Source organism: Mchenga conophoros, linkage group LG7, assembly GCF_057382185.1.
Source record: "Mchenga conophoros isolate Kocher_MC1m ecotype Shallow Benthic linkage group LG7, M_conophoros_male_GT1.1, whole genome shotgun sequence".
In the NCBI taxonomy this organism is placed as follows: Eukaryota; Metazoa; Chordata; class Actinopteri; order Cichliformes; family Cichlidae; genus Mchenga; species Mchenga conophoros.
Genome location: NC_140532.1, coordinates 26,767,077 through 26,779,050, shown reverse-complemented (window position 1 = coordinate 26,779,050; position 11,974 = coordinate 26,767,077). Strand labels below are relative to the sequence as shown.

Here is an 11,974-nt window from a genome sequence, read left to right as displayed (position 1 = left end):
CCAGTCTTTGTTCACTGTCAAGCAAACACTGATGTGCTGCTGATGTTTTTCTTTTATTTCTTCAGATGTTTTTGTTTCCTCGTTTGTCTTCTGCTTTTGTTCCAACAACTACAGATGAGGACAAAATTATTAGTTGCACTATGAAAATTTCAAAAGTATTTCCCAAGAGCTGTTAAACAGAGCATGGTATTTGTAACACAGCTTTTTCAAAAGTCTTATTATGGATGCTTACATTAGTCTAGAAACAAAACTGCCAGGGTCAAAATTATTAGCCCTCCTGATGCTAATAGTCAGTTTTGTATTGTTTTTGCTGGATAACAGTCTGCAGTCATTTGTTGTAGTTCTCAGCAAGTCTCACATGTCACCTGATCATTCTTCTTTGACAAATCGCCTCCAGGTTTGATGGTCTCCTGGCATGAACCTTGGTCTTCACTTCCCCCGACAGATTTTTCAATAGGGTTCAAATCAGGGCTTTGAGCAAGCCAGTCAATAATTCCCTTTGGTCTTCTGGAGATCGTTCTTCATCAGGAGGGATGCATGTTTTCATCATGCTGGCCAGAACCAGTTTTGTTGCTGACTGCTTGAGGTGTTTTTTCAAATCTTCACATATCCTTCTTTCTTCATTAGCCCTTCTGCCTTCATAAGATTCCCAGTTCCAGATGAACTGATGCAGCCAAACGAATAATACCTCCACCACTGTGCTTCGCTGTGGGGACAATGTTCTTTGGGTTGTACCCCTCACCCTTCTTTCTCTGAACATAAGCAGCATCTTTATGGCCAATGAACTCTAGTTTAATCTCAAAAGAAAAAGAAACGCCTCCAGTCTGCATAATCTTTCTCCAGGTTGTCCTTAGCTTATCATCTTCTTTGAGACTACAATCAATCACCAGCTAAGTCATTCACTAGCATTACTGCATTTATTCTGTGGTCTTTAGACACATCTCTCTTTGAATCTTGGTACTGCTTTCTCAATTGAGAACTGAAACCTTTGGTGAAGTTTTTATACGATGCATAAATTAGAAGATAGCCCTCAGTTTTAAGTTAAAACTGATAACTTGATGTTACAAGTTTTGTTATGGTTGATGGGCAGTGGACACAGTGTTAAGAATTTTGTAGGTTCATGATTTATTTTTAGGTTTTGGATGTGATTTGTAGGTTCTAGTTCTCTGTTATTTATGTGTCTGGTTATTAGTTCCTTGGTTTGATGCTGTTAGTTCCCTTTCGTGTCCAGTCAGTCTTAGGCTTGTCTCTGTGTTTTGTCCCTAGCTTCCCTTGTATTGTCAAGACAGCAGATAATCAGATCCATGGGTGTTAGAATATAATTTGACGAGTTTATTATCCAAAGAAAACATAGGAAAACTTGGAACAATGAGCATGGGGAAACAGGCAGGCTGGCAACTGAGCAAAAGACACAAGATTAAATTAGAAGGTGGTGCAATGGGGTCCAGTGACCAGGCAGGCAGATCAGAGAAGATGGAGAGTTTAATTCATGGAGTGAGACAATCTTTACGAGGAACAACAGAAGATTTAGTCGCAGGAATATTCACCATGGCCGAATAGTGGCCTGACAATACATTAGTAGCTAACCTCTTGTGTTATTATCTAAACAGTTAACAGTCATCTTGTGCAGCTCTGAGCAGCTTCTGTACTCCTGCTATTTTTCTTTTGCTCAGTTGCTCTTTGTTCTAGATCTCTACTTATCTTTCATCTAAAAGTAAGATAATATCCATATATCTGGCAAATTATTTTATTCAAGCAGCTGAAATTTAATAAAAGTAACTAACTGTAAAGATTGACCCGACACACTGGTATGTTGTTCACGTTTGAGAGTGTTAATTGCAATATCACACGTGTGACGTCTTTATGGTTCGGCATCCGGTCCGCCAACTTTCGATATAAGAGAAGAACAATGCTCCTGAACTGCCTTTAGGTTTGGACATGAGACTCACTGATGTTGGCTGGTCTGCTCTGGTCTGCACTGAACAAGTGCAAGTGTTTAGAACACAAGAAGACTACACTGAAGGGAGATTGTCCAGTTTTAAATCAGGTAAGATTATTGCTGGTGAGATAACAATTACTGTAAACTGTGAACCATGCAAACCTTCTCTAGCAGAATCCAAGAAAGAAAGTCGGGGAGATGAATATGAACACATTTGGCATCTTTTTAAATTATTATTTAACAATTCTTGCAGGAGTGTGATTGCTCCTTTATTTCAAGACATTTTTCTCCCATGGGAAACCTTAACTTTTATTCTATAGTGTAGTTGAATCTTTAAAGACATTGGGACACCATTAAATGTCCCAAAACTTTACTTCCTGAGATTGTGATGCAGTTTTTTGTTCTCTTTGCCTGTTAAACCTTTTAATGGGCAACTCAGCCTTTTCTAAGCTTTTTCCTAATTCACTGTTAATCAGTTTTTTTTATATAGTGCCAGTTTGCTTCAACAGCTGTTTTAAGGCATTTTATATTGTAAGGCAAAGACCTTAGAATATTAAGAGGGAGAACCTCAACAATCCGATGAGGCTGTATGAGCAACAGTGTAGAGGAAAAACTCCCTTTTAACAGGAAGAGAAAGGTTTGAAAGAGAAAAGACAAAAAATGAGCACAAAGTCTTCACAGGGACCGATGACAACAAACAACTGAGTCAAAGTTTTACAAAGTACAAAATTATCACACAACTCAGTTAACTTTTTAATAATCTTAACAAGTATAGGTTCACACTCTGTTTATAACTTTGTGTTATGTAGTTTTGTACATATTCTGTGCGTGCAAGGCAAAAATAACAATGAAGGTAGAAAATAAACTCTCCTCCAGGATAAGAGGAAGGCTCGGGTCAGACATCACAGGGAGGTGAACTGAGGTCTGCTCTTATAAAACACACACACCATTCACAACAACCACCCTGAGAGAAACACAACATTTTCCTCTGATTATATAGTTTTGTTTTTAATCTAGTGACTCTGGAGAAAATTATTTAGCTGACTAAAGGAGTGATTGGATGGATATACGAATATAATATATTCATGTGATCCCACAAAAATGAGTGAGCGGAGCTTTAGTGTCCCATGTATTCAGCTGGAGATTATAAAAAGGCTTAATGTGAAAACAAGGCAAAAAGAAAAATTTAAAATACGAGACTAAAATAAATACTTGTAATAATTTTCAGTGCATATAAATGTGAATGCTTTTTTCCACCTGTTTGGAGATACTTGTACAACCAAAATTTCTTTTAAAAAAATCAATGCAATTCAACGTATGATGCCAAACTCTGAACAGCTCAGGTCAGCTCACCAGTAAACCTCATAGGGTCAGCGTTAGGTGGTATTTTAGCCAAATGCAACACAAACATAGTTTCAGAAACGAGAAGATACTAACTTTCAAATCTTTTGCAAACATATAAACTTACTGTTGTTCTATTCCATTTGGGTACAAACAGTGAACTTAATCCTAAGTTCTAAATATAGTAGCACCAACCACCTGATGGATCTCAAGAGGTTAATTTTTAATTTTACTTGTACTTGACTAAAAGGTCTTGTGCTGTACTCCTGATTGAATGTTGTTAAAGAAGAATTTCAGCTATCCTTACGTGTCCAAACTAAAGATAAGGCTGAACCGACATATGACAAATGAAAAGAAACTGGGCATGACAGTTGTATGTGAACACTGCAAAAGTAAAGTATTTCTGTTTTATGCATTTGATTTTGAACAACCCTGAACACTTTTAGTTTATGAGGAAATCCAACTCGTATCGTTCTTGACTTTTGGAGGACGAAATCAAAGAATTAAAGTTTGGAGTTCATAGCAACATTGCACAATGCCAAGCAGTTTTCACTGGGCACTACTGTGGTCCTGCAGAGATGTTACATGCTGTGTTGTGCACTGCATGGAAAGGGGAAAAGCAATAGGAATAGACGAGGCCATTTTCACCTCCAGACCATCTATTTCAGTAGTAAAGGATTCACTTCTTGTGCTTACTTAGAAATTAAATCTAATAAAATACACAAACATACAAAACAATTTAGACATACCCAAAGTACCTTTTCCTTGTAGTTGGTCTTAAGCCTGAGTCAGACTAGAATAAAAACAGGATGGCCTATTTGCGAGCAGAAAAACACAGTTGCTGAGAGACAGCACTGTTTTTTGTTTTTGCTGTCAGCAACCATGTGAAAGTAGTTGCTGTGAAGTTGAACATACAGCACCCTTCTCTTAGTCACAAGGCACAGGTCGCCTGTTGGGAGTCAACCTGTCTCCAGACTTGCAATGACTGCCGTCACACTCAAATAGGAAAAAGGTTTCCAAATAACCCTGATCTAGTTTCTAAATACAGACAAACTGACTACAGGTTACAGTCAGTCGGATGATGATGAACACAACTTATCTGCTTCACCAAGTGGAAATATAATCCAACGAATCACACAAACCTGATTTAGTCAGGTTCATGGCTCGCATTTTACTGCAACTTGTGTTGAATTTAATGCCAGATCAACATGCCTGATTTTTGTGTGATAGCTGCTGCTATGAGTGCTCATTTGTTTGGGGAGATGTTAGCAGAACAAGTACACAATCAGCACAGGACCAGCTTAAAGCTGCGAGCCAAGAGCCAGAACGTTGGCTCTGTCCTGTAGATCCTTACTGAGTTGTCATTCTGAGCGTCGAGAGCCAAGCCCCACATGTTCCTGCATTCCAGTGCTTTAGTCACATTTTTACACAGAGACCAGTATACAATGAAAACATTTTGTTTCTCTGCAGCGTGCACACTTTGCTTGACAGGTGCTATTACATAGATTCATGTTTAAATGTTACAATACATAATACTGACTTTAATAAGAACCTAGAATTTAACAGAGTCTGCAGAAAAACCCAGAGAGTGACACAGAAACAGTATCTTCATTAACACAGATGGATCGGGATCTGACAGTAAAATATGTTTTGTGCTCCTTACATCACACATTTGCGCTGCTATGCATAGATTTCAGGTTTAAATAGTTTGTAATAAACCAGCTTTTCTAGCTAAACCCTGCACGCCCCTGAGTGTTGGTCCTCAGGGCCCACACACACAGTTGTATCAGAAGAGCTCACTTTTAAAACAATCCTATTGGTTCTTCTATAGTCCCCCTTTATTTCTGTTTCTTTCTCTGTTTTCAGAGAGAAACACAAGAGCCAAACCTGCTTTTACACTGTGTTATATTTGTTAATACATTACTTGCTGCCTCACTTTTGAGCAGCAAATTTGCACCGCTCTTACTAAAATTCGGATCATTGCTGAAATGAAATAGCTGCATCTTTGTTTGTTCCTAAATGTATAAATTGTAAATTTGCCACATTTATTTACTCTGATTGAGTCAGACCTGCTGTGTAGGGATTCTGCACAATCCATGAACTGCTTATCAAGCTGACTGTTTAAGGTGGGCCGCACCTCACGTCATCATGTATTATGCCTGTGCTGCAAGTGGCTAGTCCATCCTTGCATTTGGTATTCCACTGCTTCACTGAAATTTGCAACACTTAGCAAACAGATTTGCAATTTTTCCCAGTTTATAACAGGTAATTGACATATTATTACAAACGAACTGCATGTAAATGCTAACTTGACCCCAGCTGATTATAGTCTGACTTTTATCTTATTGCCCTTTTATCACTGTCTTAATGGACCAAAGCCACTTTGAAGATGTAACTCACTACACGTGGTTACAGGCCTGGTGCCCATCTTCAAAGACACCATTTGAAAGGCTTGACCACAAGCTGATTGCACACAGATCCAATCACTTTGGTGGCTCCGAGGCCTCCAACCCTAGCGTGACTGTAACTGAAACTAAGCTTAACAATAATGATCACATTAAGTATTGTCATATAGATCAACTCAGCAAATGAACCCTATTCACGTGTTTATAGCAAAAGTGGTGTTTGCACTGATGACCAAAAATCAACAACCGTATATAGAGTTGCATACGTATGTCAAGCAAACTACAACGAGAAAAAAAAAGAGAGGATTTTGAAAATATAATGCAAACTAAAAAACTGCTTCTGAAGGGAAACTGACTTAATATGCTGCCTTCGTCATGAGTATCACTGCCTCTTCATTAAGGCACGTGTAGATCTGACTATACAATTGCTTTTTATGTAAACATGCTGCTAAAATTTATTCTTATGCTGCATGAGACAGTTGTAGCCTTATTCTTTCTGTGGTCGTTAGGAAAATAAGCAAAGAACAAATATGAAAACAATGTTTTATAGTCTTGATATCTTTTCTTGAACATAACAAACCCAGAGCATGTTAGGCTTGCAGAAGTTAACATGCTGATGTACCCCAGTGAGGAAGGGACCACTATGGCACAATGCAAACCCACAGATTAAACCTACCTCACTAACCCCAAATCCTGCTTCATGGTGGAGGCCTCTAATGAGGCATCTCCCTCAACTTCCAAAAAAAGGATATGCAATATGAGATCTTAATCAGCAGGAGTTCAGTAGTATTAGTGACTAATTACTTATCCCCTTGGCATAATCCAAAAGAGGTTGCCTGGACTCAGAATTCACAGTGTGACCAAGTAATATGATGTAAATAATGTCTCTAAATAACCTTAGTCACAATTAGATTTGAAGTACAAATGTAGTTTCCAGAAACCGAGTCATTTTGTAGAAGGTGACAAAAAGGCAAAGTAAAAAGACATCTGCTATCAGCATGGAGTTTGTAATTCACTTTGAAATCATAACAATTTTAAGTAGTTGTTATTAATGTGCCTGACATGGTGTAATCAAACCAAGTGTGATGTTGTGGTACGCTCAGAAATGTCTTGTTAACAAATTGAATGTTTTTGTGGAAAGTGCATGAAAAAGATTTCAGTCCCGTAGCTGATGAAGCTCATTTCAGACTCTTAACGATGTGTGCAGGTTGATGGAAATGAATTTTATAGGTGACACATATTGTTCAATGCAAAGATGGATGTGATTCAAAAATAATGAGTCTGCAGCAAAATAACAGGATGAAATGCATGATCATTTCTGACATCAGATGAGAGGATGAGCTGTCAACACACTGATACACTCAGCAGACACATGGTTGGTGAACATGTGCCCAGCTAGCTACAGCTAACGATCAGTACATTTAATCTTTGGGGTAAATTTGCACAGACTGCAATAACAAGCCAGCAATGTAATTCATGTGCTTCCACTGTATATATAACTAATATAAATCAAAAATTCACCCCACAGAATAAATGCACCAACTATACAGAAGCTAGCACGCAGGAAGTCGGTACCATCTGGGTGTATCATACCTGTGGTTCTCACACGTTTAACGAGAACACTCCGGACATGAGAGCGATTCTACAGGAGAGTACAATAGTGCAAGTAAAATCATTCATAATTGGATACAAATACCAAAATGTGCAGATATACTCATTTATGATTACTCTTGAGGAATCCCATTAGCCATTTGAAATGTCAAAATGCTGACTCTGGTGGGAAACGTAACATTTAGAGACGAGGACAACTCATTATCAAACCACGCATGTTTGACCATGTAAAAGTTCATCTTTGAAGTTTGAAGTCGTTCTCTTTGTAACTTATGTAAAGATACTTTTAGCTGTTTCCTTTTTTTGAGCTGCTTTATTAAGTGGTTGGCACAACAGATGGATTCATATGTTTGATATGGCACCAGGTTCATGCCAGATGCCCCTGCTGATGCAACCAGCACTGGGAGTACTCCCAGAAGCTGGGTTTGGGGATCTTTCACGTGTAAACCACTTGCTGGCTTATAGTGACTTTTACAGAAAGGCAAGCGAACTGTAGCCCTACCACCCCTCCAAAAAAATCAAAATGAAAAAGTAATAATTAATAAATAAATAAATAAAGCCTACTTTTAAGAAAACAAACAGAATTAGATTAAAACAGCTTCTTGCTGTTGGTTGACTTCTTCACCTCTGCTCTCCTTCCTGGCAGTAAATTTGTAGCATTTTTTTTATCTAATGATTTTTCAGAAAAATGTTCCCCATCAGTGTGACATGGAGCAGTATTACCGCCGCACATGTTTAGGGTTGAGCAGGTTTTTTTTAAAGACTATATTGCTTAATCTACAGTGATGCATCATATTCTACAAAATCACAGGTTTACAGTCTGGCCTGTGAGGTCCACATAAGCTTTTAGTTCATTCAGAGATACAGGCTGACATCTTGATTTATTTACAAAAAATACTTTATTTATAAAAACAATTAGAGCTGGATTAAAAGGCCTGATCGCTGTGTGACATGGTTAACTGCCAATATCTAGAGCAAGATTATATATTATTCTAAGAAGAAAGTGCTGCATTAACAAAACGGCTGGTTATACTTGATCTGATATGATAAAAGATGGCAGGTTATTGCCAATAAACAAGCTTAAACAGCTTATGTTAATGTGTCCGCCGGCCGGGGTGACATTTATTATCAATATTATCTGTTTAATACTTCGATTGTGTAGAAATTGCAGCTTTACTGCCCTCTTGAAATTTCCCACAAAGTGCTGTTCAGTGTTTTAAATGTCAAAATAAAAATTCTGAAATTTACCAGTGGGCAGCCACGTTGGGACCAATTTTAAAATTCAAGTGGTTAATGGGATTTTTCAAATCAATGGCTCCACAAGAACAAACAAACAAAGGTCTAGTGACTGTGATTTTCTACTTATCTGCTGCACTAAAACACTCACACTACTCTCAGATACGCCCTCAGTTCCAGATCGCAGTGATGTCTCAGACCTCTCCCTCCTAAATGTGTTTTCTGCTTAGGTAAGTCAGTCTGTGGATGCTATTCAGACAGAGGGGGCTCAGTTCTTTGGTCTGCTGCCTCTGCCTTCACTGTGTGATGTTTAGAGATGGTCTCTTTCTCTGGTGTGCTGTTTCTCAGATCCACCGGGCTGGGGACCTTCTTCTTGTGGGATGTAGGACTTACTTGGGGGACGTCTGAATATCCAGACGTGACTGGGATTGTGCTGAGGGTCTTTCCTCGAGGTGCTGGGGAGACTAGTAATTTATCTAGAGTTTGGGGCAATGCTGGGGCTGTGCTAGTGGTATTTTTGGGTGGGGGCATCACTGGAGACTTTTCCAGTGTTCGGGTTTGTGGTGGAAGCCTCTCTTGGGTGGGTAAAGCTTTGTCAAATGCATGGCTGGAAAACTGGGTTGCATCTGCTTCATGTAGAGCTTGAGCTGTAAAGGAGGGACACCCTGAGCCTGGGCTTTCACCCTTTCCTTGATGGGGGTGCTTGGTTTCGGCTGCTGTGCTTCCACATCCCATTCTTCCTCGTCTTTCCTGCAGCTCGTCCTTCTGGGGAATGCCCTTCTTATCTTTATCAGTCTCCCTTCCCATGTCACTGGCTGTGAAGATGAATGATATAGATTAATAAGTAATAATAATAAATAATAAAACAAAGAAGGAAAAGGATCGACCAAAAAGGCTAAATTATGAGCATGACTTATGAAGACCTCTCTGTCCTTCTCCACTGGATGGATCTTCAGTGCAGGATGGCAGATCACTTCTGTTGCCTCGGAAACGGATGGGTGACCTCTGTAACACTGCCTTCAGCTCTGAAAAAGAAGGGTATGAGGTTTAATAAAGAGTCAATCATCAATTATCCCTTTCTGGGAGAATACCACACTTAACCTCACGGTGACGAATGGATGAAACATTTTACTCAAAGCCTCACGCAAACCATCACACATTGATACACGGACTCTTTTCTAAGCCTGTCTGACAATCACACACACACTCTGGATACATCGGGGCAACTCACGGTTCAGTATCTCTGACATGCAGACTGGAGGAGCCGGACACTGAAACTCTAAATGTCAGGCCCACATCAAACAAGACGCACAAAGTAACATCAGCCTGAGAGGTTACGATGAATTGTGTCTCTGGCCATGAACACTCACTGGGGGTGATAAACTGAAAGTTGTTGACTTTCTCTAATAATCTTTATTTTAATCACACTTTTCTGAATATTTTTCATTTAACCAGTTGTGGGATTTGCTGTTGCTAGCATTATTTTTCACAGTTTCATCAAACACTGGTGCAAAGCCTCACCTTGTGTCATGGCAAAGGCATCCTCATGGACAGACACAGCTCTACGCTGCGGAGGAGGCTTCATGTGTTGACGTGGCTTAGGAAGACTCTCTGAAAATACACACAATCATTTATTTACACTGACTTGGATTCCAGAGCTGATTTCTCTTTAAAACGCATTGAAAGTTGTATCAGAACCACCACAATTTTGGTTAAATTTCTTTTAATAAGACAGGTAAGACAAACCCTCTGTCACTGATTGTGCTTTTTCAGCGCGATCCTGTGTACCAGGACTTCTCCAGAGAGGTGGGAGTGAAGGAAGCTCCTTTCTAGACGACACGTTCGATGTTCCACCCTGGAAACCGTCCTCGCTTCCATTCTAGGAACGTAATCACCAGATGTTCATTGACACAATTTTGTCTCTGTACGTGGCGTTGATTTGAAATTTGAAATCAGCGAATCAGTCAAGAAGGTTTAATTCAAGGGTTTAACAAAAGCACTGCATCAACAGCTATTTTTAAATGCAGTCCTTCATTTTCAGAATGTCAAATATGATCAGACAAAAAGGTGTTTTTCCTCTTAACAGAACAACATGAATGTGAATCATCACCTAGACGCGGCTATCAAAGTGAAAACTCCTGTACTGGTTCTAAACGGGCTAGTTCCTTACAAAATGAAAGAAAGCATAGTTCAGTTAGTTCTGAAAGCACAAAATATTGTTTAAACGTTCTTTTTCAAATTTCAGTTTTCCTTTCTTTTTCTATTGACTAAAGTGTTTTTAGTTATAGGGGTGAGCGATATTTTGAATATACTCGATGTATTGTGAGTTTTCCACACACTATGATTAAAATGGCTACCAGAAAATATGGCAACTGTGGGAGTTTCAGATAAGTGAGAGAATGACACTTGCTGTAGTTTGGATTTCACAAGGAGGATGTCGAACAAAACGCAGTAATTTGCAAAACCTGCCATAAAACTTTGGTAAAAGCAGTACCACGACTTTATTTCACCAGCTGAAAAGTCATCCACTGCATAAAGAAGAGTGTTTTAAACTCTGCATGTCAGCCTCTCCCCACACACCAAAGAAAACCTTAAATGAACCAGCTGTGACACCTGCGACTGTTCTTGGTCACTCGTTTTTAGAGTCACTGTCTAGGCTTATGTTTCTGTAATTTGAGGTCATCACATTAATGACCCCCTGACTGAATTGTCAGTTTGAATGAGTATACCAGTTCAACCATATACCACTATATGGTTGACAATAACATTTGTTTTGGGGGGTTATTTAAACATCGTGATGTCTATAGTGATATTTTCTCATATCGCCCAGCCCTACTTAGTTACCTAATATATAATCAAACAATAATAGCTTTGTATACAGTCTCACCTTCTGAATGATCTTATTGCCAACAATAAAATGAAATATACTACCTGTCTTGTAGTCTCCTCTGGCCTGCCATCATGTTTTCCTCCTTCCAGCCGCTCCACTGGGCTGCTGGAAGGAGGAGCAGAAGAGGGACGAGCTCCTCCTGCAGCAGCCAGGGTGGAGAGAGGAGGTCTGGCTGAGATGGCAGGTTTGGGTGGCAGGGGGCCAATAGGACGCTCTGGGAGGGCGGGCTTTGGAGGAAGGAGAGGATCTGGTTGAACGGGGTGCAGAGATCTGATCGGATGCCTGGGATCAGCTGGGAAGCAGGGTGAGAGGGACATTGCAAGTGTTCCCAGTTAGTGCCCATAGTTTGGACAGATGTTTAAAAGGATGTAGATTATACACAGAAAGCATGGCATACTAGTACAGAACTTCCTGTGTTCTCATATCACAGGCCTAGATACATCAGACTGGTTACACTACAGAAACAAGTTTATGATGTCACTCACTGTCCAGTGTCCCATGTCCACCAAAACTAAAACCTCCAAAGACTAAACTTTGCTGTTTACATATAGT

The 11,974-nt window shown here is 39.5% G+C and overlaps 1 protein-coding gene across 1 annotated transcript in view; it reads right to left on the bottom strand.

Moving 5' to 3' along the window:
• Positions 1 to 2,679: 2,679 nt before the first annotated feature.
• Positions 2,680 to 11,974, bottom strand: part of carmil2 (capping protein regulator and myosin 1 linker 2) — a 63,103-nt gene continuing 53,808 nt past the window's right edge. The window contains exons 37-41 of the mRNA XM_085283162.1: positions 11,464 to 11,714; positions 10,279 to 10,411; positions 10,054 to 10,143; positions 9,456 to 9,557; positions 2,680 to 9,347 (exon numbers count right to left, since the gene is read on the bottom strand). Coding sequence (XP_085139288.1) covers positions 8,782 to 9,347; positions 9,456 to 9,557; positions 10,054 to 10,143; positions 10,279 to 10,411; positions 11,464 to 11,714 — 1,142 coding nt within the window. The 3' untranslated portion in view covers positions 2,680 to 8,781. The remainder of the gene's footprint in view (positions 9,348 to 9,455; positions 9,558 to 10,053; positions 10,144 to 10,278; positions 10,412 to 11,463; positions 11,715 to 11,974) is intronic.